General features: G+C 39.1%; 1 protein-coding gene and 1 pseudogene across 1 annotated transcript; one reads left to right on the top strand and one right to left on the bottom strand.

Moving 5' to 3' along the window:
• The first annotated feature begins 325 nt into the window (after positions 1 to 325).
• Positions 326 to 3,246, top strand: LOC107633154 (NADP-dependent malic enzyme-like; annotated as a pseudogene).
• Positions 3,247 to 7,691: 4,445 nt separating this feature from the next.
• Positions 7,692 to 8,591, bottom strand: LOC107633153 (uncharacterized). The gene has a single exon (XM_016336788.1). The coding sequence runs from the start codon at positions 8,589 to 8,591 to the stop codon at positions 7,692 to 7,694; it is 900 nt and encodes a 299-aa protein (XP_016192274.1).
• Between the last annotated feature and the right edge of the window lie 15,977 nt (positions 8,592 to 24,568).

The raw sequence follows: 24,568 nt of genomic DNA, 5'->3' as shown, positions 1-24,568 counted from the left end.
TTAATCAGTAGTGAATAGTTACAGAACAGGAATGACATACTGTTGATCGAGTGTGAAAGATGCATTCTTGGGTTTTCATCAAGTTATTGCAATGGCAGTCCATATGCTTGTTCACTTGATTATATGTCCTGTGATATATTTTAGCTAGACACTGGTGTTAATTAAACTCATATAATTACCAAACTTTATTTTATATTCGCTAAATAGAAACAAATTATGGCTAACCTGGTCAATATAAAATATCTATATTTGAAGTTTGGATATGATACCCCTTCTTAAGTTTTGACCATCTATTCTTCCTTTTAAGACTAACTCTCAATATAAAATGCTGGCAAAAAGTTTGATCAATTTGTACCTGCTACAATGCATTAATCTGAAGGGATGTTTGCAGGTGAAAGAGATATACAATTTTTTCCAGGATGATCTGATGACAAAAGATATATTCATCTTGGATTGTCACTCTGAAATCTTTGTCTGGGTTGGCCAGGGAGTTGACCCCAAGAGCAGAATGCAGTCTCTAACCATTGGTGAGGTATAACTGATTTCGCTTTCGCTGGAAGTTTTAAATGTGCTAGTATAACTTAGTGAATAATATTCTGAAGAGTTATCAATATAACTTCACAAGATGGTTGGTTTTTCTGTCCTTTTAAGACCAGTATAACATTAGATTACCATAAGATTTTGACTTGCATTGTCTTTTACATCTTTTAGTACTTTCTGACATGGGGTGTGCAATTCTTAACTTACTCTTTTGGATTGAACAGAAATTTATTGAGCATGATTTTCTTTAGAAAAATTATTTCTGGTTCTTCTATTCTGATATTTGGTTTAGGTTTTTTTGCCCCTAAACTTCTTGATTTTCTATTTTTGTTATGATTTTATTTCTGTTAAATAGTTTTGGTTATTCATATTGGGGGGTGAAACAGATCTTAGGTTTATATATTGCGCAGGTAAGAGAGAAAAGGCATGAAGTGGTGATGATAGTTAGTTAATTAGTAAATAATGTGTGTATGTTGGTGATTTTAATTAATGACTGTGTGCAGCTGCTTGCTTCCATGGTGGACGTGATGATCCGATACCCAGCCCATTTAACCCGTTGACAGATGGCAGCACCCAGCCCATAATTCATGTACTCACCAAGTATGATATCTTGACCCTGCTAGCTTGGGGTGTTCTTTACAGGTTCTTCTTCTACTTGGTACTGAGATTTTACTCCAAGAATGAGAGAAAATGATGAACCAATTGTATATATACTATGTCTACATTTTTGGTTCTTGATAAAGTTTTAGACTTCTATGTACCATTTTCCTATGGTTTGTTGAAAATGTGAAACAATAATAACAAATATATATTATCATGATCATATATGTGAAAAGTAGCTACTGAGTTTTTCAGCTTTACTGTTCTTAGAAGTGTTGAGAGAATCTAAACAGAAAATCTACTCTTCTAATTTGTTCTGATGTGTTTGGAATTAGTGTTGTTTTAATTTGTTCTGATGTGTGTGTTGATGACTGCTTTTGATTTTGATGGTACTGGTTGAAAGAGATTAAAGGAGATTAACAGTTGGCGATGGGGTTCTAGAAGTATCTTTGGAGGTATTTGCTTGTTTGCTTCGTGGATTTTTAGTTTATTGTTTGAAATTGTTGGTTTTCGGATTTAATTTTGATGCATGTAATTCAATTATGTGTTTTACACTTTTACTTATGTATGCAAGTTCTTGACTTTATCAACTACTAGGTTCAAAATCACATTATTTGCAATATATATTTTTTTTAATTTTGATGTTAGATAGAAAGGGAAATAAAAAAAAAAGAAATACAACAGTCATTATATTGAAGTAATTATTATATGAGCATTAGATCTGTAAGATCTTTTATTTATCTATCATTGTATTCTGTGCTGAATATAATGACAAGCTTTGGGAGTTTACTTTTACATGCAGAGTTATGCGCATGATGCAAAGATTATGACAAGAAACAACTTCCCTGCAGTGAAATTTACAATTTTCTTTGGCTATTTATTTTTTATGATAAGAATTGTAATTGTATGTTGTTCACTTTAATCTCAATTGTTGATTTCTCTCTTCTCTTGTTTTGGTTCACATTTCAGTTTAGTTCCTGTGCACTGTTGTTTTTTTCCTTATTAGTCAAGGCAATCAAGTTTATGTATCTAGCTTACTTTAATTACATAAATTGGCTTATTTTCTTAATTTTTCTTTTTCGTTTCCTTGGATATAAGTGATATTAAGTGACCTGGTATTTGCTTGTGGAGGCAAAGGAATAACTGAAAATCTGCTAAATTTTGTATATGTTTACTTTTAGTTGCGAGAATTCCTTAGTTATTCTTCCTGATATGTACATGATTATATCTCTGATAGTGTATGATTTTTGTAGAAATCGCTCATTCTTGCTCTCTCCAATCCAACATCTCAATCTGAGTGCACTGCTGAAGAAGCTTATACATGGAGCAAGGTAACTAACTATTTATATAATTGGCCTCAGAAATTTAGAATAGATTACACACATCATTATATGTTAATGTTGTTTATCTTAATTTAATTTGCAGTGTCAAGCAATCTTTGCTAGTGCTGTTGAATATGAAGGAAAAGTCTTTGTTCCTGGACAGGTTTCATTTGACCTTTGTTACCTACACATTTTGTTATTCAATATAAACATCTCAGTGGCTGACCTTTATATATTTATTTTTTCATTTTATTTTTTCGCGCTTCCTGCATTGCTGTTCAGGCCAACAATGCTTACATATTCCCTGGTTTTGGCTTGGGTTTGATCATCTCCAGTGCAATCCGCGTCCGCGATGAGATGCTCTTGGCAGCCTGTGAGTTCATTCAAGCTAAGAGAGATTAAATATACTAAAATCAATTCAATCTAAATTCCAAGAAGGTAGAACCAAGAACTCACTAACGGTTTCTTGTGCAACAGTTGAAGCTTTGGCTGCACAAGTGTCACAGGAGAACTATGATAAAGGACTGATTTACCCTCCATTCTCAAATATCAGAAAGATATCAGCACATATTGCTGCTAACGTGGCAGCAAGGCATATGAACTTGGTTAGTTTCATGAAATGTTTTGAGTTTCAGACAACTTTGCTCTGTTTTCTTTTCAATACTTATATCTTTTGTGCTGTGTTTGGTAAAACAGATCTTGTTTCTCATCTACCTCGACCTAAGGATCTTGTCAAATATGCAGAAAGTTGCAGTACAGCCCAGGCTACAGAAACTACTATTGAGATTTTTGAACCATATTATATCATGTTTTGTTTAGTTTAGTTTCAAAGGCTACAAACTATGATTCAGACCAAAGCTTGTGGCGGCTTCATGAACTAAACCAAGCAGAACATATTAGTAGTGTGCTCTCCGCGGTTTTACAGTTTTGAGATACTTGTTAGGAACATATTCATTTTATTGCTAAGATAGATTGTTGTACAAGGCATCGCCATAGGAACTTAAATTCTTCAACCAGTTGTGAGAGAAGTTTGCTAATCCTTTCAAATTGTAAACAGGACAATCACTTTCCTATGCAAACTCGAGATTTATTTTGTATTTGATTTGTCTTGTAATAAAAATTGCATACTATATTTATAGTTTGGTAACAAAAGAATTAAAAAATTTATATTTTGTATCGATGAAGGTAAAAATCAGAAAAAGGATTTTTTTTTTAAATTTTACAAGGCTATGGCCACGCTTTAAAAGTGTGGTCATATCTCGCTATCGCCACGTTTTAAAAGTGTGGCCATATCTCTCTCTATTGCCACGCTTTGAAAGCGTGGCCATATCTCTCTATATCGCCACGCTTCAAAAGCGTGGCCATACATCTCATATGGTCACGCTTTAAAAGCGTGGCCATATCTCCACATACGGCCACGCTTTTATGGGTGGCCATTTGTAAAAAGCGTGGCAAAAGAAAAAGCGTGGCGATAAGTTGAAAAAAACGTGGCGATAGAGCAACCGCCACCCTTCAAGAGGTCACCCTTTCAAAAGCGTGGCGGTAGCTCAAAAAGCGTGGCGAAAAGCTATCGCCACGCTTTTTTCAGCTTTTCGCCATGCTTTAAAAACGTGGCAATAGACGTATTTTCTTGTAGTGTCTCCACCACTTTCCTTGGTGGGTTACACAAGAATGCCCATCCTCTGTTGTTGATCTCTCTATTGATCTCTGGATGCTCATTCCTTCCAAGTTGAAAGCCCACCTCCGGAATGATTTACCTCTCACTCACCCAACCATAAAATTGGTTTTGGTTGAATGATGAGAGGAACTTATATTCATTGAAGCTTGAGATCCTGAGATTGGTTCCTTGGCCTTTTTCTTCTTTGATGAGGAGGCTCTTGGTGGTGCCATTTGGAGTGAGAAAAGAGGGTTTGAAAGGTTGAAGAAAGAAGTAAAGAAAGGAGAGTAGAGAGAGTAAGCAAAACCTTGTTTTGCTTCAACACCAAACATAGAACTTGATTGTCCCAATCAAGAAAAGAAAAATAGCAAGGTAAGGAAACAAAAGGAAGAGGAAGTGTAGAGGTTTGGTTGTGAAGTTGGGTTCCAAGTGTGGAGGGGAGTGGAGGGGTAAATGGCTTTTATAGAAAAAAAAAAGTAATCTGGAGGGTGGGGAAGGTGGGAAGTAAAAACCAATTAAATGTTTTTCCACTTGGGAGTGGCGCCTAGCATGGGAAGAGGCGCCAATCCTCATCCCTTTGGCTTCCTTCAGATGTTGGGTTCCAAGGTGAAAGAACACTTTGACTCCTTATCCAGTGAATTATCAATCAAGTGGGCCCCACCTCTCCTGAAATTGAAGACCAAAAACCCCATTAGTAATGACAAAAGGAATGCTTCACATTCCCTCTATTATTATACAGTTAAAATGTAATTGATGAGTGTCCCTTGGGACAACAAACTTATTTTCATTGAATCTAATAAATTGGTTTAATTATTGGATTTTAATGTGTTCGTAAGGGTGGAATAAATTTAATTCTTTTACATTCCTTCTCTTCCAATCCCTTCGTACACATTAAAATCACCTTTTATGCACCTACCAATTTTTTAAATGCTTCAAACTCAAACCATCTTGGGCTTGCCGTGTGAGTTTCTTATGGTGGTGGCCACACCAAACTTAATTTTTGGGCTTACATTCAAAGTTAATTCAATCAATGAGTTGTAAGCCTAAATTAAGTGGGTTAGTGGCCACACCAAACTTAGCTGTTTAGCTAGTTTCTCAGCCCATTCAACCAACCTCAATTAGTTAATTATGAAACCTTGCACTTCCAATAAACAAAAGAAAATAAAGTAATGACTATCAACTAATGTACTAAAAACTAAACTACCTAAGTTAACAATCATAAACTACTTCTAGAAAGCAAGAAATTGAAAGGATATGGTTGTTGGGGTGCCTTCCAACCAGTGCTTCTTTAACGTCACTAGCTTGATGTTTCTCCCTCTTTAGTTAAGGTTGTAGCTCACTCTCTACTCATCCAAAGAGTCCCCCAGGTAGTGCTTAAGCCTGTGGCCATTGACAGTAAAAGTCTTCTATGTCTTATCCTCCATAAACTCTACATGACCATAGAGAGACACCTTAAGGATTGTGAAAGGTCCAGACCATCTTGACTTTAGCTTTCCTGGGAAGAACTTAAGCCTTGAGTTGTACAGTAGCACTTTTTGACCTTTTACAAACTCTCTTCTTGCTAGCTTTTGATCATGCCATTTCTTTGTGTTTTTCTTGTAAATCTTGGTATTCTCATAAGCTTGATTTCTAAATTCTTCCAGCTCATTGAGTTGTAGTAGCCTTCTTTTCCCAGCAGCTTGATTATCAAAGTTCAACATCTTTAGAGCTCAAAATGCTATATGTTCAAGCTCCACTGGTAGGTGACAAGCCTTTCCAAGCACCAATTGATATAGAGACATGCCAATGGGTGTCTTAAAAGCTATCCTATAGGCCCACAATGCATCATCCAGCTTCTTGGACGAATCTTTTCTTGAGTTTCCAATAGTCTTCTTAAGGATCCTCTTGAGCTCTCTGTTTGAGATTTCAGCTTGACCGTTGGTTTGTGGATGGTCTGGGGTTGCCACTTTATGCTTCACACCATATTTGAGGAGGATTGTCTCAAGTCGCTTGTTGCAAAAGTGACTCCCCCCATCACTTATAAGAGCTCTTGGAGCCCCATATCTACTGAATATATTCTTCCTCAAAAAGTTAATCACCACCCAGTTGTCATTGGTTGATGTAGCTATTACCTCCACCCACTTTGACACAAAATCAACAGCTACCAATATATAATTGTTTGAGTATGAGGATGGAAATGGCCCATGAAATCAATTCCCCATACATCAAACAATTCTAACTCCATGATGAACTTATGTGGCATCTCATTTTTCTTGGGTAGGTTACCAGCTCTTTGACACTCATTGTATCTTGTCACCAAGTGCTTTGTATCCTTGAATATTGTTGGCCAAAAGAACCCACACTGTAGCACCTTGGATGCAGTTATTTTTCTACTAAAATGGCCTCCATATGCAGATCTATGATCTAAACTTATCAAATGCAAAGACTATGGAAAAAAGTTCCTTCTCTGTAGTGGTGTAATTCCTTTGATTCTCATTAAGGACTTTGCTAGCATAATAAATAACATGCACCAGCTTATCTCTACTCTATCCTAAAACAGCACCAACAGCAAAGTCTGATGCATCACACATCAACTCAAAAGGTAAATCCCAGCAAGGTGGTGCTATGATAGGTGCAGAGGAAAGTCTATTTTTAAGCACATCAAAGGCTAGCATGCATTCTCTATCAAAGATAAAAGGTAAATTAGAGACAAGCAAGTTACTTAAAGGTCTGGCAATGTTTGAAAAATCTCTAATGAACCTTCTATAGAAACCAGCATGTCCTAGAAAACTTCTAATTGCTTTGACATTGCAAGGTGGGGGCAATTTTTCAATCACCTCCACCTTGGCCTTGTCCACCTTTATGCCTCTTTTTGAGATCTTATGACCAATAGTCACCCCTTCTATGACCATAAAGTGGCACTTCTCCCAGTTCAAAATGAGGTTGGTTTCTTGGCATCTCTTTAGAACCAAGGCCAAGTGGTGTAAGCACTTAGAATATGAATCACCAAATACAGAAAAGTTATCCATAAACACCTCAATGAATCTTTTAATCATGTATAAAAATATAGAGAGCATGCACCTTTGGAATGTTGCAGGTGCATTTCACAATCCAAAGGGCATTCTCCTATAAGCAAAGACACCATAGAGACAAGTAAATAAGGTTTTCTCTTAGACCTTGGGGTCTACAACTATTTGGTTGTAGCCAGAATAACTGTCCAAAAAGCAGTAATATTCATGTCCCGCAAGTCTTTCTAGCATCTAGTCCATGAATGGTAGGGGGAAGTGATCCTTCCTGGTAGAGCTTTATCAAGCTTCCTATAATCTATGCACATGCGCCAGCCAATCACTGTTCTTGTTGGTATCAATTCATTCTTCTCATTTGGCACAACAGTGATCCCTCCTTTCTTAGGGACTACTTGTATTGGGCTTACCCAAGGGCTGTCTGAGATTGGGTAAATCACCTCTGCTTGCCACAACTTCAACACTTCTTTCTGGACTACTTCATTCATTGTTGGGTTTAGCCTTCTTTGTTGTTGCCTTGAGGGCTTGGCATCCTCGTCAAGGAGGATTTTGTGCATGCATACTGAAGGACTAATTTCTTTTTAAATCTGCAAGTGTCCATCCTATAGCATCTTTGTGTTGCTTTAGCACATGGATAAGCTCCTCTTCTTGTCCCTCACTCAAGCTTGAATTGATGATTACTGGGTATATGTTGTTGTCACCCAAGTAAGCATACTTCAAGTTTGGAGGTAGGGTCTTCAACTCTAGTTTCGGTGCTTCCACTTCTTTGTTGCTAGTGTGGTTCAACATGATTGAATCATCCATGGTTTCTTGTGGTAATTCTCCACCTGATGCTTGTTGCTCTAGCTCCATAGCTTCTTCACATTGTTCTTCTTCCAACACTCCTTGAACTATCTTTTCCATTGTGTCCACCATCATGCATTCACCTATGGACTCCTTGGGATAACTCATTGCTTTAAAGACATTGAAGACTATCTTCTCTTCATGCAATCTCAAGACTAGCTCTCCTTTTTGAACATCAATTATAGCTCCAACAATAGCTAGGAATGGCCTTCCTAGGATGATAGATGTGTTAGCCTCTTCCTCCATATCTAGTACAATAAAATCAGCTAGAGAGATGAACTCTCCTACTTTCACCAACAAATCTTCCACTACCCCATGAGAAAACTTGAATGTTCTATCAGCCAATTGAAGTGCCATTCTTGTTGGTTTGGCCTCTTCTATCCTCATTCTTTTCATCATAGCCAAAGACATGAGGTTGATGCTAGCTCCCAGATCATATAATGCTTTCTCAATGTTGATATCCCCTATTATGCAAGGGATTTGGAAGCTCCCAGGATTTTTCATCTTTTGGGGAAGCTTCTTTTGTATGATGGCACTACGTTCCTCTGTGAGCACTATGGTTTCCTTCTCTCCCCAGTTTCTTTTCCATGTCATGAGCTCCTTCAAGAACTTGGCATAGAGTGGCATTTGCTCTAATATTTCAACGAAGGGTATGTTGATTTGGAGCTTCTTAAAGATTTCCAGGAACCTAGAAAACTGGCTGTCCTTACCATCCTTCCTCAGCCTTTGTGGATAGGGTGCCTTTGGCACCTAAGGTTTTAGGACTTGTTTTGGTGGGGATGGTGCAGGGGTCTCTTCTTCATTCTTGGTTTTAGGGTCATTTGCAGCTTCTCCTTGGTTGCTTTGACTTGGAAGTGATTCCTCTACAACTTTTCCACTCCTTAGTGTGATGGCTTTACATTTCCCTCTTAGGTTGGCCATGGTATCACTGGGAAATGTATGTGTACGCATTGGTATTTGTTTAGACAAGCTCCTTACTTGTGCTTCCAGTCTTTAAATTGCTGCCCCCTGGTTCCTTATGTTAGATCTGAACTCCTCTTGGTTTGCATCTATCTTTCTTTAAGCCTGCATTTGTTTCTCCAGAATAGTGGAAACGGTTCCTGTCAGTTGTGCTGATAATTGTGCTATGGCAGCCTCCAATTTTGCAAAATTTCTGCTGATTTCACATGGTTGCATGGTTGAGGATGATGTATCTTGATGGTGGTGATGACATGTCATTATGTCATATTTTTCTATGCTTTTTCATACAAAAAATTGATTATTAGTGCTTAAATATTGAATGCTTTTGTGCTTAAATGGTATATTTCTTTGATCTTTTGATTTTATAAACTTCGTAGGAAATAATAGAAGAAGAAGCAATAAAAGCGCTAAAAGAAGAATCATACTCCCAAGGTGGCAAAAGAGTTGGAAACAGACTCAAGGAGGAGCAAAGAGGATTTGCAACCCTGACCTCTTCACACTCCAACAAGAATAACTCAAGCTACAAAACTCCAAATGAGGTGATTTAAGTGGTATTGAAAAGTAGGAATCTAGAGCTTTCTAAGCATATATGGCATTACATGGTGGATACTAAATCTGAGGGAGAAAACTTACCCCGAAAGTGCAAAGATGAACAGAGTATCAACCTGCAGTAAGGCCAGCTAACCTCTTCACCTTCCAAGGAGGATAACTTTAGCTGTAGATCTTTGAATGATGCGCTCTTAAATGTATTGGAAAGTAAACATCCAGAGCTTTCCAACGATATATAATAGTAAGGGGTGAACATCAAGTTTGGGCCTCAGAAGCTGGCGCTAACTTTGGCCTCCAAACAGCGCTCACTAAGTTAACTTGGCGCTCACTAAGAGAGCGCTAAGGAAGAAAACCAGCGACCCCTGACAACACGACCATGCCTTCTTCAAAGGACCATAACTTGAGCTACAGATGGCTAATTGATGCGCTTCCAGTTGCGTTGGAAAGCTAACATTCAGAGCTTTCGAACAATATCTAATAATATATATTTGGCATGAAATTGAAGTACAAATGATAGGCATCTTTAAGGCCCAAAAACACACTTAGAGTAGCATTCACTTCCAAAGTGAGCGTAGTTAACTTTTTTCGTGAATTTCAAGCTTGGAGCAAAAGCTGGTGCTATTCGTACATACTAGGAGCGCTCACTAAGTTAACTTGGCGCTCACTAAGTGAGCGCGCTAGTGAAGAAAACAAGCGCACCAAAGAGTACGCTTGGTGAAGTGAACGCTGCGCTCATTGTTTCAACTGAGCGCTCCACTGGAGGCAACACCCAAGACCCATTTCATTGAAGCCCCAAAGCAAGCAAAGCCCATTGACATGACTCAAAGATACAAGAAATAGTTAGACTAGGAATTTCATTTAAATTGTAATTTATTTTCAATTTCAATTTCATTTTCATTTTGTAAAGCCTATATAAAGGCATCAGTTTCATTTCATTAGGGAGGTTGTGAGAATTTGGGAATGGACCCATGAAGTCGATGCCCCAAACATCAAAAATTTCACAGAAAAGCATAGTCTGTTGAGGCATTTCATCCCTCTTGGATATATTTCCAAACCTTTGGCATGGGAACAAGATTTACAAAATTCAGCAGCGTCTTTAAAAAGAGTAGGCCACCAGAATCCACAGTCTAAGATTTTTCTAGCTGTTCTTTGAGGGCCAAAATGTCCTCCACTCTCAGATGAGTGGCAGGCCTCTAAAATGGACTGGAATTCTGATTGAGGCACACACCTTCTAATTACCTGGTCAGCGCCACATCTCCATAAATATGGGTCATCCCATATATAATATTTGGACTCACTTTTCAGCTTGTCTCTTTGATGCTTAGTAAAGTTTGGAGGAAAAGTGCGGCTAACTAGATAATTAGCTACAGGCTCATACCAAGGGACTACTTCAGATACTGTTTGTAAGTTATCAAACGGGAAATTATCATTTATAGGAGTGGCGGTATCCTTAATGTGTTCAAGGCGACTCAAGTGGTCTGCCACTAGATTCTGGTTACCACTCCTATCCTTAATTTCTAAATCAAATTCTTGTAGTAGCAGTATCCAACGTATAAGCCTTGGTTTGAACTCCTTTTTAGCTAATAAATACTTTAGAGCGGCGTGGTCTGAGTACACTACTACTTTAGTACCAAGTAAATAGGCTCAGAATTTATCCAGAGCAAAAATAATAGCAAGAAGCTCTTTCTCAGTAGTAGTGTAATTAGACTGAGCTGTGTCTAAAGTCTTAGACACATAGGCAATTACAAAAGGATCCTTACCTTCACGTTGAGCCAGCGCTACTCCTACTGCATGGTTCGAAGTATCGCACATGATTTCAAATGGCTGGCTCCAGTCTGGTCCTCTCACAATTGGAGCTTGAGTCAGGGCAGTCTTCAGCTTATCAAACGCTTGTTTGCAATCCTCACTAAACTCGAACTCAATATCTTTCTGCAGTAGTCTGGATAAGGGCAGTGCTACCTTACCAAAGTCCTTGATGAAGTTCCAGTAAAAACCTACATGGCCAAGGAACGAACGGACTTTCCTCACAGAGGAGCGGTAAGGTAAACTAGAAATAACATCCACCTTTGCTGGATCTACAGAAATGCCAGTATTAGACACAACATGTCCTAGTACAATCCCTTGTTTTACCATAAAGTGACATTCTTCAAAATTCAATACAAGGTTTATACTGACACATCTATCTGATACTCTAGATAAACTATCTAAGCAAAGGCTAAAAGAATCACCATAAACGCTAAAATCATCCATAAAAACCTCCACACAGTCCTTAATAAGGTCAGAGAAAAGACTCATCATGCACCTTTGGAAAGTAGCTGGTGCATTGCACAAGCCAAAGGGCATTCTCTTATAAGCATAAGTCCCAAAAGGACATGTAAAAGTAGTATTTTCCAGATCTTCAGGAGCTATATGAATCTGGAAATAGCCTGTGTAACCATCTAAAAAGTAATAATGTGATTTACCTGACAGGCAATCCAGCATTTGATCAATGAATGGAAGGGGGTAGTGATCCTTACGAGTGGCCTGGTTGAGGCGCCTGTAATCAATGCAGACCCTCCAGGCGTTCTGTACTCTAGTTGCTATGAGCTCTCCATGCTCATTCTCCACGGTAGTGACTCCAGACATCTTGGGTACCACTTGTACTAGGCTTACCCATTCACTGTCTGAGATGGGATAGATGATATCCGCCTCAAGTAGTCTGGTCACTTTCTTTTTGACAACCTCTAAGATAGTGGGATTTAGTCTTCTCAGGGGTTGACGAACAGGCCTAGCTCTCTCTTCTAAAAATATTCTGTGCTCACAGACTTGAGGGTTGATGCCTTCTATGTCTGCCAAGCTCCATCCAATTAATTTTCTGTGTTTCCTCAGCACACTGAGTAGCTGTGCTTCTTGTTGGGAAGTGAGTTCCCTTGCAATGATAACTGGAAACTTCTGCTTGTCCTCAAGGTAAGCATACTTGAGGTGTGGAGGGAGGGGCTTTAATTCTAATTTTGGTTCATGGTCAGGCTCTGGATTATCTGGAGCTGGTGATAATGGCAAAGTACCCTCATTGTCCTCTGAAAGTGTCCCCACACTTGGACCTTGTCCTGTGTACTTCTCTTCTAACTCCTCATGGTGAACATCAGCCATAGTTTCATCTATGATGTCACACTGGGAGATAGAAAGGTCATCCAGAGGGTGCTCCATAGCTCCATTTAAATTGAATTTCACTATTCTGCCATCTATTTCAAAAGAATAAGTTCCGGAAAATGCGTACAGCTTGAACTTTGAAGTCTTCACAAATGGTCTTCTAAGCAGGATTGATGATGGCCTTCCTGAGTCATTAGGGGGCATTTCCAGGATATAGAAGTCAATGGGAAATGTGAGCCCCTTAATGCTCATTAACACATCTTCAGCAATTCCAACCACTGTAATTATGCTTTTATCTGCTAACACAAAACCAGCTGCCGACCTTTTTAAGAGAGGGAGCCTCAAAGTATCATATATAGACAAAGGCATTATACTAACACATGCTCCTAAATCACACATGCAGTCAGAAAATATCACACCACCAATAGTACAATTAACCATACATGGACCTGGATCACTACACTTTTCAGGTATACCTCCCATTAAAGCAGAGATAGAACTATCTAAAGGAATAGTTTCTAATTCATTAATTTTGTCTTTATGTATACATAAATCTTTTAGAAACTTTGCGTATTTAGGTACCTGCTGAATAACATCAAAAAGGGGAACAGTTACCTCAACCTTTTTGAATATTTCTACCATTTTGGGATCAAGTTCCATCTGCTTCCTGGGCTTCCTTGAAATTTGTGGAAATGGAATAGGGAGGGCATTTCCTACAGGGTCTGCATCCTTTGGTGGTTCCTTCTGTGGTTGAGCTTCTTCTTCTTCAACTATGTCTTGTATGTCCTCTTCCTCTTCAGCATCCTCTACTTCCACCACCTCTTCAGCTAAGGCGTGTTCTGACGGGATTGGCTCCTCCTGATTCCTCTCTTGCAGTGTGGTTACGGACCTTAGGGTGATGACATTGATGCCACCCTTTGGATTGGGTAATGGTTGAGAGGGGATTCCACTGGAGCTCAAAGGCTGGTTGTTGGAGTTATTTAGTGATCCAATCTGTGATACAAGAGCTTGCAAGGTAGAGTTCAGACCATTTAGAGTAGAAGTAAGGTTGTTTTCCATGGCCTGCTGTCTCCGATCAATAGATGGTAGTAACTCATCATTAGAAGATGAAGAGGGATAAGTGATCTGAGAGGTCTGCTGTTGGTTGTACTGTGGTCCTTGGAATTGCCTCAGGTGAGGTGCTCTGTAATGCTGGTTCTGGTTCTGCTGCCTGTTGTTGTTATTATTCCACCTCTGATTTCTCTGATTGTCTCTACCTCCTCTGCTATTGTTGTCCCTCCAGCCCTGGTTAGAATTATCTCTCCAACCTTGGTTTGAATTGTCTTGCCATCCATGGTTGTAGCTGCCACCTTGATTGTATCCTTGATTGGGGCGGTCATAAAAGTTATGAGTGGCTGCTACAGTGTTGCCTTCCTGCTAGAGCTGCAGACATTCATCAGTATAATGGCTATAATCAGCACAAATCCCGTACACTCTCTGAGGGACTAACTGTTGGCTTTGCTGTGGTGGAGAGGGTTGAGCTTGCTGAGCTTGTTGTTGACTCAACTGCATCTGCTTCAGTAAGTTGGTCATTTCATAGATACTCTGAGTTAGAGCAGCAGTCTCTCTGCTAGAGGATACTTCTGCAACAGCTTTTGACCGGCTCTGTTTCTGCGTGTGATTCCTAGTAGATTCAACCAAGTCACTATCAATTGCCATGCCTCATCAGTGGTCTTGTACTTTTTCATAGACCCATTGCTAGCACTTTCCAATGTGGTCTTATCTTGGGGCCTCATGCCCTGTGTGACGTAGCCGAGCAACACTATCTTGTCAATTATATGGTGGGGGCATGCTTCCAGAAGATTGTTGAAGCGCTCCCAGTATTCGTAGAGAGTCTTGGATTCGTCCTGAACAATCATGGAAATGTCTTTCCTCAGTTTATCAGTAACTTCAGCTGGAAAGAATTTTTCCAAAAATTCTCTTCTAAGCATATCCCAGTCAGAAACAGTTGCTGCGGGTTGAGTGTAGTGCCACTCTCTCACCTTTCCCTCAAGAGAGAATGGGAAAGCTTTTAATAAAATAAAATTTTCATCTGCACCATCACGCATGACAGTAGAACAGGCTGCTTGGAAATCCCTAAGGTGCTTGATAGGCTCTTGAGCAGGTAAGCCATGAAACTTAGGCATCAAGTTGAGCAGTGCAGTCTTTATTTCAAAATCTGTAGCCACCGCTGGGTGATACGCTTGAAACAGTTGCATTGTAAAATCAGGGGCTCCAGCCTCCTGGATAGTAACTCTTCTGGGTGCTGCCATGTCACCTGCACATAAATCAACCGAATCAGTAGAAAGGGAGCTTGTTTTTTCCTTACGTGACGTTTCAGATTCGCCCTCGGAGAGGACTAACCGATGCCGAGCTTGCCTTATGCGTGAAATAGTTCTTTCGATCTCAGGATCAAATACTGGCAAGCTTGGATCAGGAAGTGAACGCGTCATTTAACGAAAGAAACATGCAGCTCATAGTAGCAAAATAAAATAAAATGAAAATAAATAAATTCCAATCAATAACTTAGCACTCTATTGCAACTCCCCGGCAACGGCGCCAAAAATTGACGTGGCGGAAATTGGCGAGTTAAGAAATTATTATAAGAGATGTGTTGCAAGTATAGTTCTCAACCAACCAAAATTCCGCTTATCAATTTAGAAGGGTTGTCACAAAATTAAAATTAAAATACTGGGAGTATGAATCCCAGGTCGTCTCCCAACGAGTTGCAGAAAGGTGTGCTATTTTATTAATCAGATGTTTTCTAAAATGGTTTGAGTTGATAAACAGGAAATTAAATCAGAGAAATTATGTAATTTAAATATAAACCTTGACCGGGAGTAGATTAGTTGGAAGCCCTATCCTTAATGGAGTTCTCTCAAGATCAATTGATAATTGAAGGTTGTTTGCTCAGTTATCCTTTACCGGATAAAGGAAAGTCGAGCAAGTTGGAAGTCAGTTTCTATTCACAAGTTCTAATCCTCTCCCTTAGGAAGGACTAGTGTCAGTGATTATAATTAGAGGGCGACCCAACGCTAATTCCAATTATAATTTTACTCTTGAATATCCAACTCAAGGTCCTCCTTTCAATCAACTCCCAATCAAGTTATGGAACTACTCGCTCATTATGAATGTAAGCTTTGCAAAATAAGAAAGGGAAATAAGGAAAGATATGATAGATAATAATCAAAAGGATTAATAAAAATAAAAATAGTTCTTGTATTAATAAATTCTAAAGATAATCCAATAGTAACTCTGAATAAATTGAGGATATGAAAGAGTAAATGACAAGTAAAGAAAAACAAACTAGAATGATGAAGTCTTGACGGAGGTAACAACTCTTCTCAATATCCCAATCCGAAAAGCAATAAAATCAAAATCCTAAGAACTATGAATGTGTAGAGAGAAAACCTAGAGGAGGAGTAAAATTAGATCTAAAACTAAAATTATGCGGAATGAATGTTGTCTCTGGTCTCTCCATGTTCCCTAGCTCTAGTCTATTTTTCTGGGCCGAAAACTGGGTCAAAACAGGGCCCAAAATCGCCCCAGCGAATTCTGCAGCTTCTGCAGATCGCGCATGTCACGCGATCGCGTCATCCACCAGTTCGCGTCATCCAGCGTCTTGCGTTGCAACGCGTGCGCGTCGTCCACGCCTTCGCGTCACCTGTGCAGTTTCCATTCCATGCGTTCGCGTCAGACACGCGAGCGCGTCACTTCAATTTCCTCTATTTCGCGCGGTCGCGTGAGTCATGCGTCCGCGTCACTTCTCGCCGGTCATCTCCTCAATTTCTTGTGTTCCTTCCATTTTTGCAAGCTTCCTTTCCAATCTCCAAGTCATTCATGCCCTATAAAGCCTGAAAAACTTAACACACAGATCACGGCATCGAATGGAATAAAGGAGAATTAAAATACATAATTAAAAGTCTCTAGGAAGCAGTTTTCAACCATGGGGTAATTTTGGGAAGGAATTGTAGATACATGATAATTTAATGAATAAGTGGGTAAAGATTTGATAAAACCACACAATTAAACACAATATAAACCCTAAAATAATGGTTTATCAGGTTGGCTCTAATACAGAGCAGCAGGAGTAGGAGTAGGGTAGAAGGCTCTGGTAGAGAGCTTAGCTTTCTTTTCCCTTTTCTGCAATTTTACATTTCTGTTATAATTGAATTCAGTTTGGTTTATACAATTTCAATTTCTTTTTCTTTCCGTCTGCAAATGTCGTATCTGCAACTTTACATTTGAGCTTACTGTGATCTGAATTTACTTTTTATGCAAGTTATGTCTTATGCTATTATTCTGAGTTCTGATTTACTGCTTCATTTAATTTCCCAGCACCCGATTCCCTTTACATTCGCTACAATTTACTTTTCTTGCCCTTTAAGGTTTTGCTGATTTACATTATGCAATTTACTTTCTGTTACTCAATTCTCACTCAATTCACCACTGTTAGCTTAAATAAACTAATCACCTCACTAAAGTTGCTTGATCCATCAACCCGTATGGGATCGACCTCACTCTTGTGTGTTATTACTACTTGATGTGACCCGGTACACTTGCCGATGAGTTTGTGTGGAATCATTTTTTCCTCATCAAATTTTTGGCACCGTTGCCGGGGATTGATATAGATCAACAATGATTAAGTGGGTGAGAAGTCTTGATTAAGCATTTTCTTTGTTTTTGTTCTTTTAATTTTCTGATGCCAAGGTGTTTAAGTTATTGCCTCATTAGGAAATTCTCACTTGTGACATGAATTTCAATTTTCATTGGTGATGTATTTTACAAAATTCAAATGGAGTTCAACTCATCTTTTGATCAAACAAGTTTCATGGGATATTACTGATGTGGCGGAAATTGGCGAGTTAAGAAATTATTATAAGAGATACGTTGCAAGTACAGTTCTTAACCAGCCGAAAATCCACTTATCAATTTAGAAGGGGTTGTCACAAAATTAAAATTAAAATACTGGGAGTATGAATCCCAGGTCGTCTCCCAACGAGTTGTAGAAAGATGTGCTATTTTATTAATCAGATGTTTTCAAAAAATGGTTTGGGTTGATAACAGGAAATTAAATCAAAGAAATTATGTAATTTAAATAAAAGCCTTGATTGGGAGTAGATTAGTTGGAAGCCCTATCCTTGATGGAGTACTCTCAAGATTAATTGATAATTGAAGGTTGTTCTGCTTAGTTATCCCTTACTAGGTAGAGGAAAGTCAAGCAAGTTGGAAAGCTATTTCTATTTACAAGTTCCAATCGTCCCCCTTGGAAAGGATTAGTGTCAGTGACTAGAGGACAATCCAACAATAAACCAATTACAATTTTTCTCTTGAGTAATCCAACTCAAGGTTTCCTTTCAATCATCTCCCAATCAAGTTATGGAACTACTCGCTCATTATGGATGTAAATTTCACAAAATAAGGAAGAGAAATACTAAAAGACATAATAACTAATAATAAAAAAGATCAATTAAAAATAAAAATAGTTCTTACAAAAATAAATTCTAGAAATAATCCAATAGTAATTCTGAATAAATTAAAGACATGGAAGAGTAAGAGAGAAGCAAGGAAAACAAAATAGAATAATGAAGTCTTGGCGGAGGTAATAACTCTTCTCAATATCCCAATCCAAAAAGCAATAAAAATGAAATCCTAAGAACTATCAATGTGTAGAGAGAAAACTTAGAGGAGGAGTAAAATCAGATCTAAAACTAAAATTATGCGGAATGAATGTTGTCTTTTTTGTCTCTGCATGTTCCCTGGCTCTAATCTGCTTTTCTGGGTCGAAAACAGGGTCAAAACAGGGCCCAAAATCGCCCCCAGCGAATTCTGCAGATTCTGCAGATCGCGCACGTCACGCGATCGTGTCATCCAGTCGTTTGCGTCATCCAACGTTTTGCCTTGCCACGCGTGCGCGTCGTCCACGCCTTCGCGTCACTGGTGCAGTTTCCAATCTGCGCGGTCGCGTGAGCCATGCGTCCGCGTCACTGCAATTTCCTCTATGTCGCGCGGTCGCGTGAGCCATGTGCCGGCGTCACTTCTCGCTGGTCATCTCCTTAATTTCTTGTGTTCCTTCCATTTTTGCAAGCTTCCTTTCTAATCTCCAAGTCATTCATGCCCTATAAAGCCTGAAACACTTAACACACAGATCACGGCATCGAATGGAATAAAGGAGAATTAAAATACAAAATTAAAAATTTCTAGGAAGCAAGTTTTCAACCATAAAGCATTTTTAGGAAGGAATTATAAAAGCATGCTTATTTAATGAATAAGTGGATAAAGATTTGATAAAACCACACAATTAAACACAATATAAACCATAAAATAATGGTTTATCAACCTCCCCACACTTAGATATTAGCATGTCCTCATGCTTAGTTGAAGGAGATAAAATAAATGAGTAGGAACATGTAAAGCTCATGCAATGCAATGCAACCTATATATGTGAATGCAGCTATATGATTTTTGTCCACTTGGTCAAAAGTAAACAAGCTCTTCAAGACAATCACAAATCAAGTTCCACTAATTCAATTCTTATACAGTAACAACGGATAAAAATGCAAGAAGGTAGCTCATGAAAGCAGGGAACCTAGAATTTAAGCATTGAACCCTCACTGATGATGTATGTATGCTCTAATCTCTCTAGTGTATAGGGTAATCACTCTATCCTTCTCTAATCATGCTTTCTAATTTTTGTTCTTCAGCTAACCAATCAACAACATTTAATATACCAATGCAAATATCATGAGGTCTTTTCAAGGTTGTAATGGGGCCAAGGTAAGGGTAAGGATACATATATGGTTAAGTAAGATTATAAATTGAATCTTTATTTAACCTAAGCTTTAACCCACACATATGTACATTCTATATAACTTAAATTTCATACTTAGCTACCCAAAATTTTCCTTTCAAATTCCTTACTCATGTATCAACTTTTATTTAATTTTATCATACATGCATTGATCTTTGAATTCTTAACTTAACATTGGGGTAATTTTGTCCCCTTATTTAATTATTGAATATTTTTGGATTTTATTTATTTATTTATTTTCTTTTGAATATAAATATAAAAATAAACATAGCTTATCAATGCACATATATTTTTAATTCTTATAGTTTCACATGAGTAGGTACCCAAATTCCCATTATATCATCATGACACATTCCCTTATTATCTTTTGTTCCCATAATTTTCCCATACTTAATTAATACACAATTCTATCTTAAGCTAACTAAAGATTCAATTGGGATATATAATTGTTTTTTCGCTTAAGGCTAGTAATGTGGTAAAATAAAGAACAAATGGGATTTAAAGGCTCAAAGTGGCTAACAAAGGTAATTGAAAGGGTCGGCTTATTTGGGATAAGTGAGCTAAACAAATAATGGCCTCAATCATATGCAAGCATATAAATATATTAAACATTGGACATATAGGATGAAACAAAGTATAGATTACAATCATAGAGAAGTAAATACACAAGAATAAAATAATTATGGTTAAATAATGTAACCATGTATAAAGGCTCAAAGTCTCACAGGTTGTGTGTTCTTTAGCTCAAAAAACATGTTCCAAATACAACTTCAAGCAAATTTAACATAAAAGTTATAATTAAAATTAGTGAAATTTTGTTCTAAAAATAGGGTCTTAGAAGAAACTTATTGTCTTTTCAATCAAGTAGAACATGCATGCAACTAATCTATTACTATGCAATTTATCCTATTCTACAAAAGAAAAAACTAACTAAATATCCTATTTTATTGGTGTTAAGGAAGAGAAATTACCTCTGGAAGTCAGGTACTGACCGACCTCCCCACACTTAAGGCTTTGCACCGTCCTCGGTGCCATCTGTCAGGAATAAAGGTGGGCTGGTAGCAGTGTCTCCACAGTCGGGACCGTCATGGCTCCCTGTGCTGGTAAAGAATGTGGAGTCCGGGGTGTCTGAGTCTCTGTATTTTCCCTTAAGTAGCTCCTTGAGGTATGTGAATCGGCGCTTGTTACGGCGCTCTCTTAGTTTTGCTTTATGTTCCTGCCGATCCAACCTCTCGAGTATCCGATGGAGCAGTTGATTGGTTGTAGGTGCTTGTGGTGTTGAAGGAGGAATGTCTTCAGCCGGTTCAGTAGGCTGGCTTATAGTGGCTGCTGGAGGTCTGATATATTTCCCGTTAGGGACGTATTGATCATCCCGTGGAAGCATGGCTTTGGTGTCCCCAGCTCTGTATGAGACTCCGGCTGCCGAGACAAGATCTGAGACCAAGGCGAGAAAAGGTAAGTTGCCCGCGATTTGTACGTGTTCCATAGCATTCCGGATGTGTCTTGGTAGGTTCAGAGGTTGATATTTAAGGATGCACCATAGTAGAACGGCCATGTCTGCAGTGAAGGAGGACTCGTGGGTGCTCAGAAAGATGTAATGGGACATAATCTGTGCCCATACGCGAGCCTCCAAGGTAAGTGCAGAAGCCAAAATTCCCTTAGGATGGGAGCGATGGTATCCGTAGATCCATCTGCTACCAGGTAGTGCGATAACTCTGAGAACAGCGTCCCAGTCAAATTGGTACATCTGGCGCTTGAGTGCGGCCTCTTGAAATGCGTCCAGTCCTTCTGGAGTAGGGGGAAGATCTAAACCTCGTTGAATGGCCTCTTCTGTAATGGGGACTTGCTTCTGACGGACATAGACAGACTGCAGGGTTGGCAGATGGAAATTGGAGTAGAACTCGACAACCCAGGAAAGATTAACCTGCCTTTGCTGTCTCTGTAGAAAACCCCATTGTCTTCGTGCAATTTGCGGCTCAACAAATTCAGCAATATGGTTTGAGATGAGAAGAAGGTATTCGTTGTTGTAACTCCTTTCTGCCAGGATGGGGAACATCTGCTCACAGTAGCGATTGGTAAATCGCGCAGTGTCCTTTGCTGGGAAGGCTTTCTCTTTAGCATCAACCTTTATAATCCTCTTAATTCTCTTTGTTGAGGGTTTTACTGTAGTTAAAGAAGGCTCTGCCACTAATGCTCGTTTTGTTCCTCTCCTTGCTGTTGATTTAGGAGCAGCTTTCTCCTTGCCTTTCTTGGTGGCCATCCTGAAAGGGAGAAAAGAGAAAGTATGTCAAAATGTCAAGGGGTAGAGCAAGGAAGATGATGGTATGGGTGGTAATCAATGAACATTAAAGATGAATGAAGTTAACACATGGTCATGACTGCATGTGAAAAATTATCATGAGGAATATAGTAAGTGCATAGGATGACAAGTAAATGCAAGGTGTTTGTTGGCATGCAGGCAAAGGCATGAGTAGCATAGAACAAGCATTCAATGTCTAAGTTAGATTACCAAGTCTTTCATACTAACAATTTGTTTGTAATGACAATTATATTAAATTAATATGATATAAAAAAGGATTTTGTGAAAAGCAAGCATTTAGAGTAGGAGAATAAAAGAATTCAAAAATAGTGCACAATGCCATACGGGCGTTTTCACAAACACATAGCATGCATGGTAAAGAAGCTATTGAAAGTATTAAATTGAACATGCAAGCAACCTTTTTAAAAAGTAAAATATAATTGTCAAACAGTTCCTGAATAATCCTCAAGCAAACCATAAGGAATAATAATGACCCTAAGAAACATCCAACACCAATTAAAAGAAAAAAGAAGGAAAAGGAAAACATGGATAATGCAAGTAAAAAGAAAAAGAAAAGGAGAAGAAAACATAAATTGAGAAGAAGAATAGAAAAGTATAGAGGGAAGAAGAAAAGAAAAACCTTGACAATGGTGGTAAGAGAGAGAAAGTAAAAAGTGAGAAAGAAGGAAGGAGAAAGAAAAGGGAAGAAAATAATAAGGAGGGAAAAGAAAAAGTAGGATTTGGGGAAGAGAAAGATAAGATATTTGGCAAATTAGGATAAGCTGTGCGGCACAAGCGACGCGGACGCATGGGATACGCGTTCGCGTGGATGGCGCTTAAATGGATCGACACGGTCGCGTCGGTCACGCGGACGCGTGATGCGTTTTGTGCTACTGGCACGAGGGCAGCCTCGCGCTCGCACAACTCTCTGTTCAAAATGCATTATTCCCAAATTCCAGGGTGACACAGTCGCGTGGTCGACGCGATCGTATGAGTGGTCATTATAGGGAGATGACACGGACGCGTGAGCCATGCGTCCGCGTGGTAAGGCTTGTGCGTTCAGCACCACTCTAGCACAACTTTCGGTCGTGCACCCTTTCTTACGTCGATTTTTGGGTCACGCGTCTGTGTGAGTGACGCAGACGCGTGGGAGGCATGTTTCCCATGTGACGTGAACGCGTCAGCAACGCGGTCGCGTGGGGTGATTTGTGCCAAATGCACACCTCCAGCCACGCTCTCGCATGACTCTCTGTTCGATTGCTTTTTCTTCCTGATGTACATATGACGCGGACGCGTCGGCGACGCTGTCGCGTCGCGTGCTCTCCCTCTTTTCTTTTTTGTTTTCTTAAAATAAAAATATGCAAATACAGATGCAAACTAAATGTGCTAATAAGGATAAGAGTTATTGAAAAATAAAACTAAGAATAAAGAAAGGAACGATCATACCATGGTGGGTTGTCTCCCACCTAGCACTTTGCTTTAACGTCCTTAAGTTGGACGCTCTACTAGCTCAGTCTTCTGCTTTGGGTGGATCCTCCAAGAGGAAGATCTCTAGCTCCTTGTTTTTCTTCATCTTCTCTCCATGATATAGCTTTAAACGATGTCCATTAACTTTGATGAGTTCAGAGCTTGAGGGATGACTTAGGTGAAAAACTCCGTACGACTCAGCCTTCTCTACTCTATATGGACCTTCCCATCTTGATCTCAACTTTCCTGGCATGAGCCTCAGTCTAGATTTGTAAAGGAGTACTAAGTCCCCAGGTTGGAACTCTTTCCTCTTGATGTGCTGATCATGTACAGCCTTCATCTTTTCCTTTTACAGCCTTGAGTTCTCATAAGCTTCCAGGCGAAGGCTTTCTAATTCTTGCAGTTGTAACTTCCTTTCATCTCCGGCTTTCTCAAATCCCATGTTGCACTTCTTTACTGCCCAAAAGGCTTTGTGCTCTACTTCAACTGGGAGATGACAGGATTTTCCATAAATTGAGCAGAAGGGACTCATCCCAATGGGTGTCTTGTATGCTGTTTTGTATGCCCAAAGTGCATCTTATAGCCTGGTGCTCCAGTCTCTTCTATGAGGTTTGACTATCTTCTGCAATATGCGCTTTATCTCTCTGTTAGACACCTCGGCTTGCCCATTAGTCTGAGGATGGTAGGCTGTTGCTACTTTATGAATTATCCCATGCTTCTTCAGTAATCCTGTTAGTCTCCTGTTACAAAAATGGGTGCCTTGATCGCTCACGATTGCTCGTGGTGATCCAAAGCGGCAAATAATATGGTTTATAACAAAGAAAACAACAGTGTTAGCATCATCAGTACGGGTAGGAATTGCTTCCACCCATTTAGAAATGTAATCTACAGCTAACAAGATATAAAAATAACCATTAGAATTTAGAAATGGACCCATGAAGTCAATGCCCCAAACATCAAAAATTTCACAGAAAAGCATAATCTGTTGAGGCATTTCATCCTTTTTGGATATATTACCAAATTTTTGGCATGGGAAACAAGATTTACAAATTTTAGCAGCGTCTTTAAAAAGAGTAGGCCACCAGAATCCACAGTCTAAGATTTTTCTAGCTGTTCTTTGAGGGCTAAAATGTCCTTCACTCTCAGATGAGTGACAGGCCTCTAAGATGGACTGGAATTCTGATTGAGGCACACACCGTCTAATTACCTGGTCAGCGCCACATCTCCAAAGATACGGGTCATCCCATATATAATATTTAGACTCGCTTTTCAGCTTGTCTCTTTGATGCTTAGTAAAGTTTGGAGGAAAGGTGCGGCTGACTAGATAATTAGCTACAGGTGCATACCAAGGAACTACCTCAGATACTACTT

This window comes from Arachis ipaensis, chromosome B3 (assembly GCF_059453495.1).
Source record: "Arachis ipaensis isolate K30076 ecotype BB chromosome B3, ASM5945349v1, whole genome shotgun sequence".
Classification (NCBI taxonomy): domain Eukaryota; kingdom Viridiplantae; phylum Streptophyta; class Magnoliopsida; order Fabales; family Fabaceae; genus Arachis; species Arachis ipaensis.
This window is presented reverse-complemented; position numbering and strand designations above follow the sequence as displayed.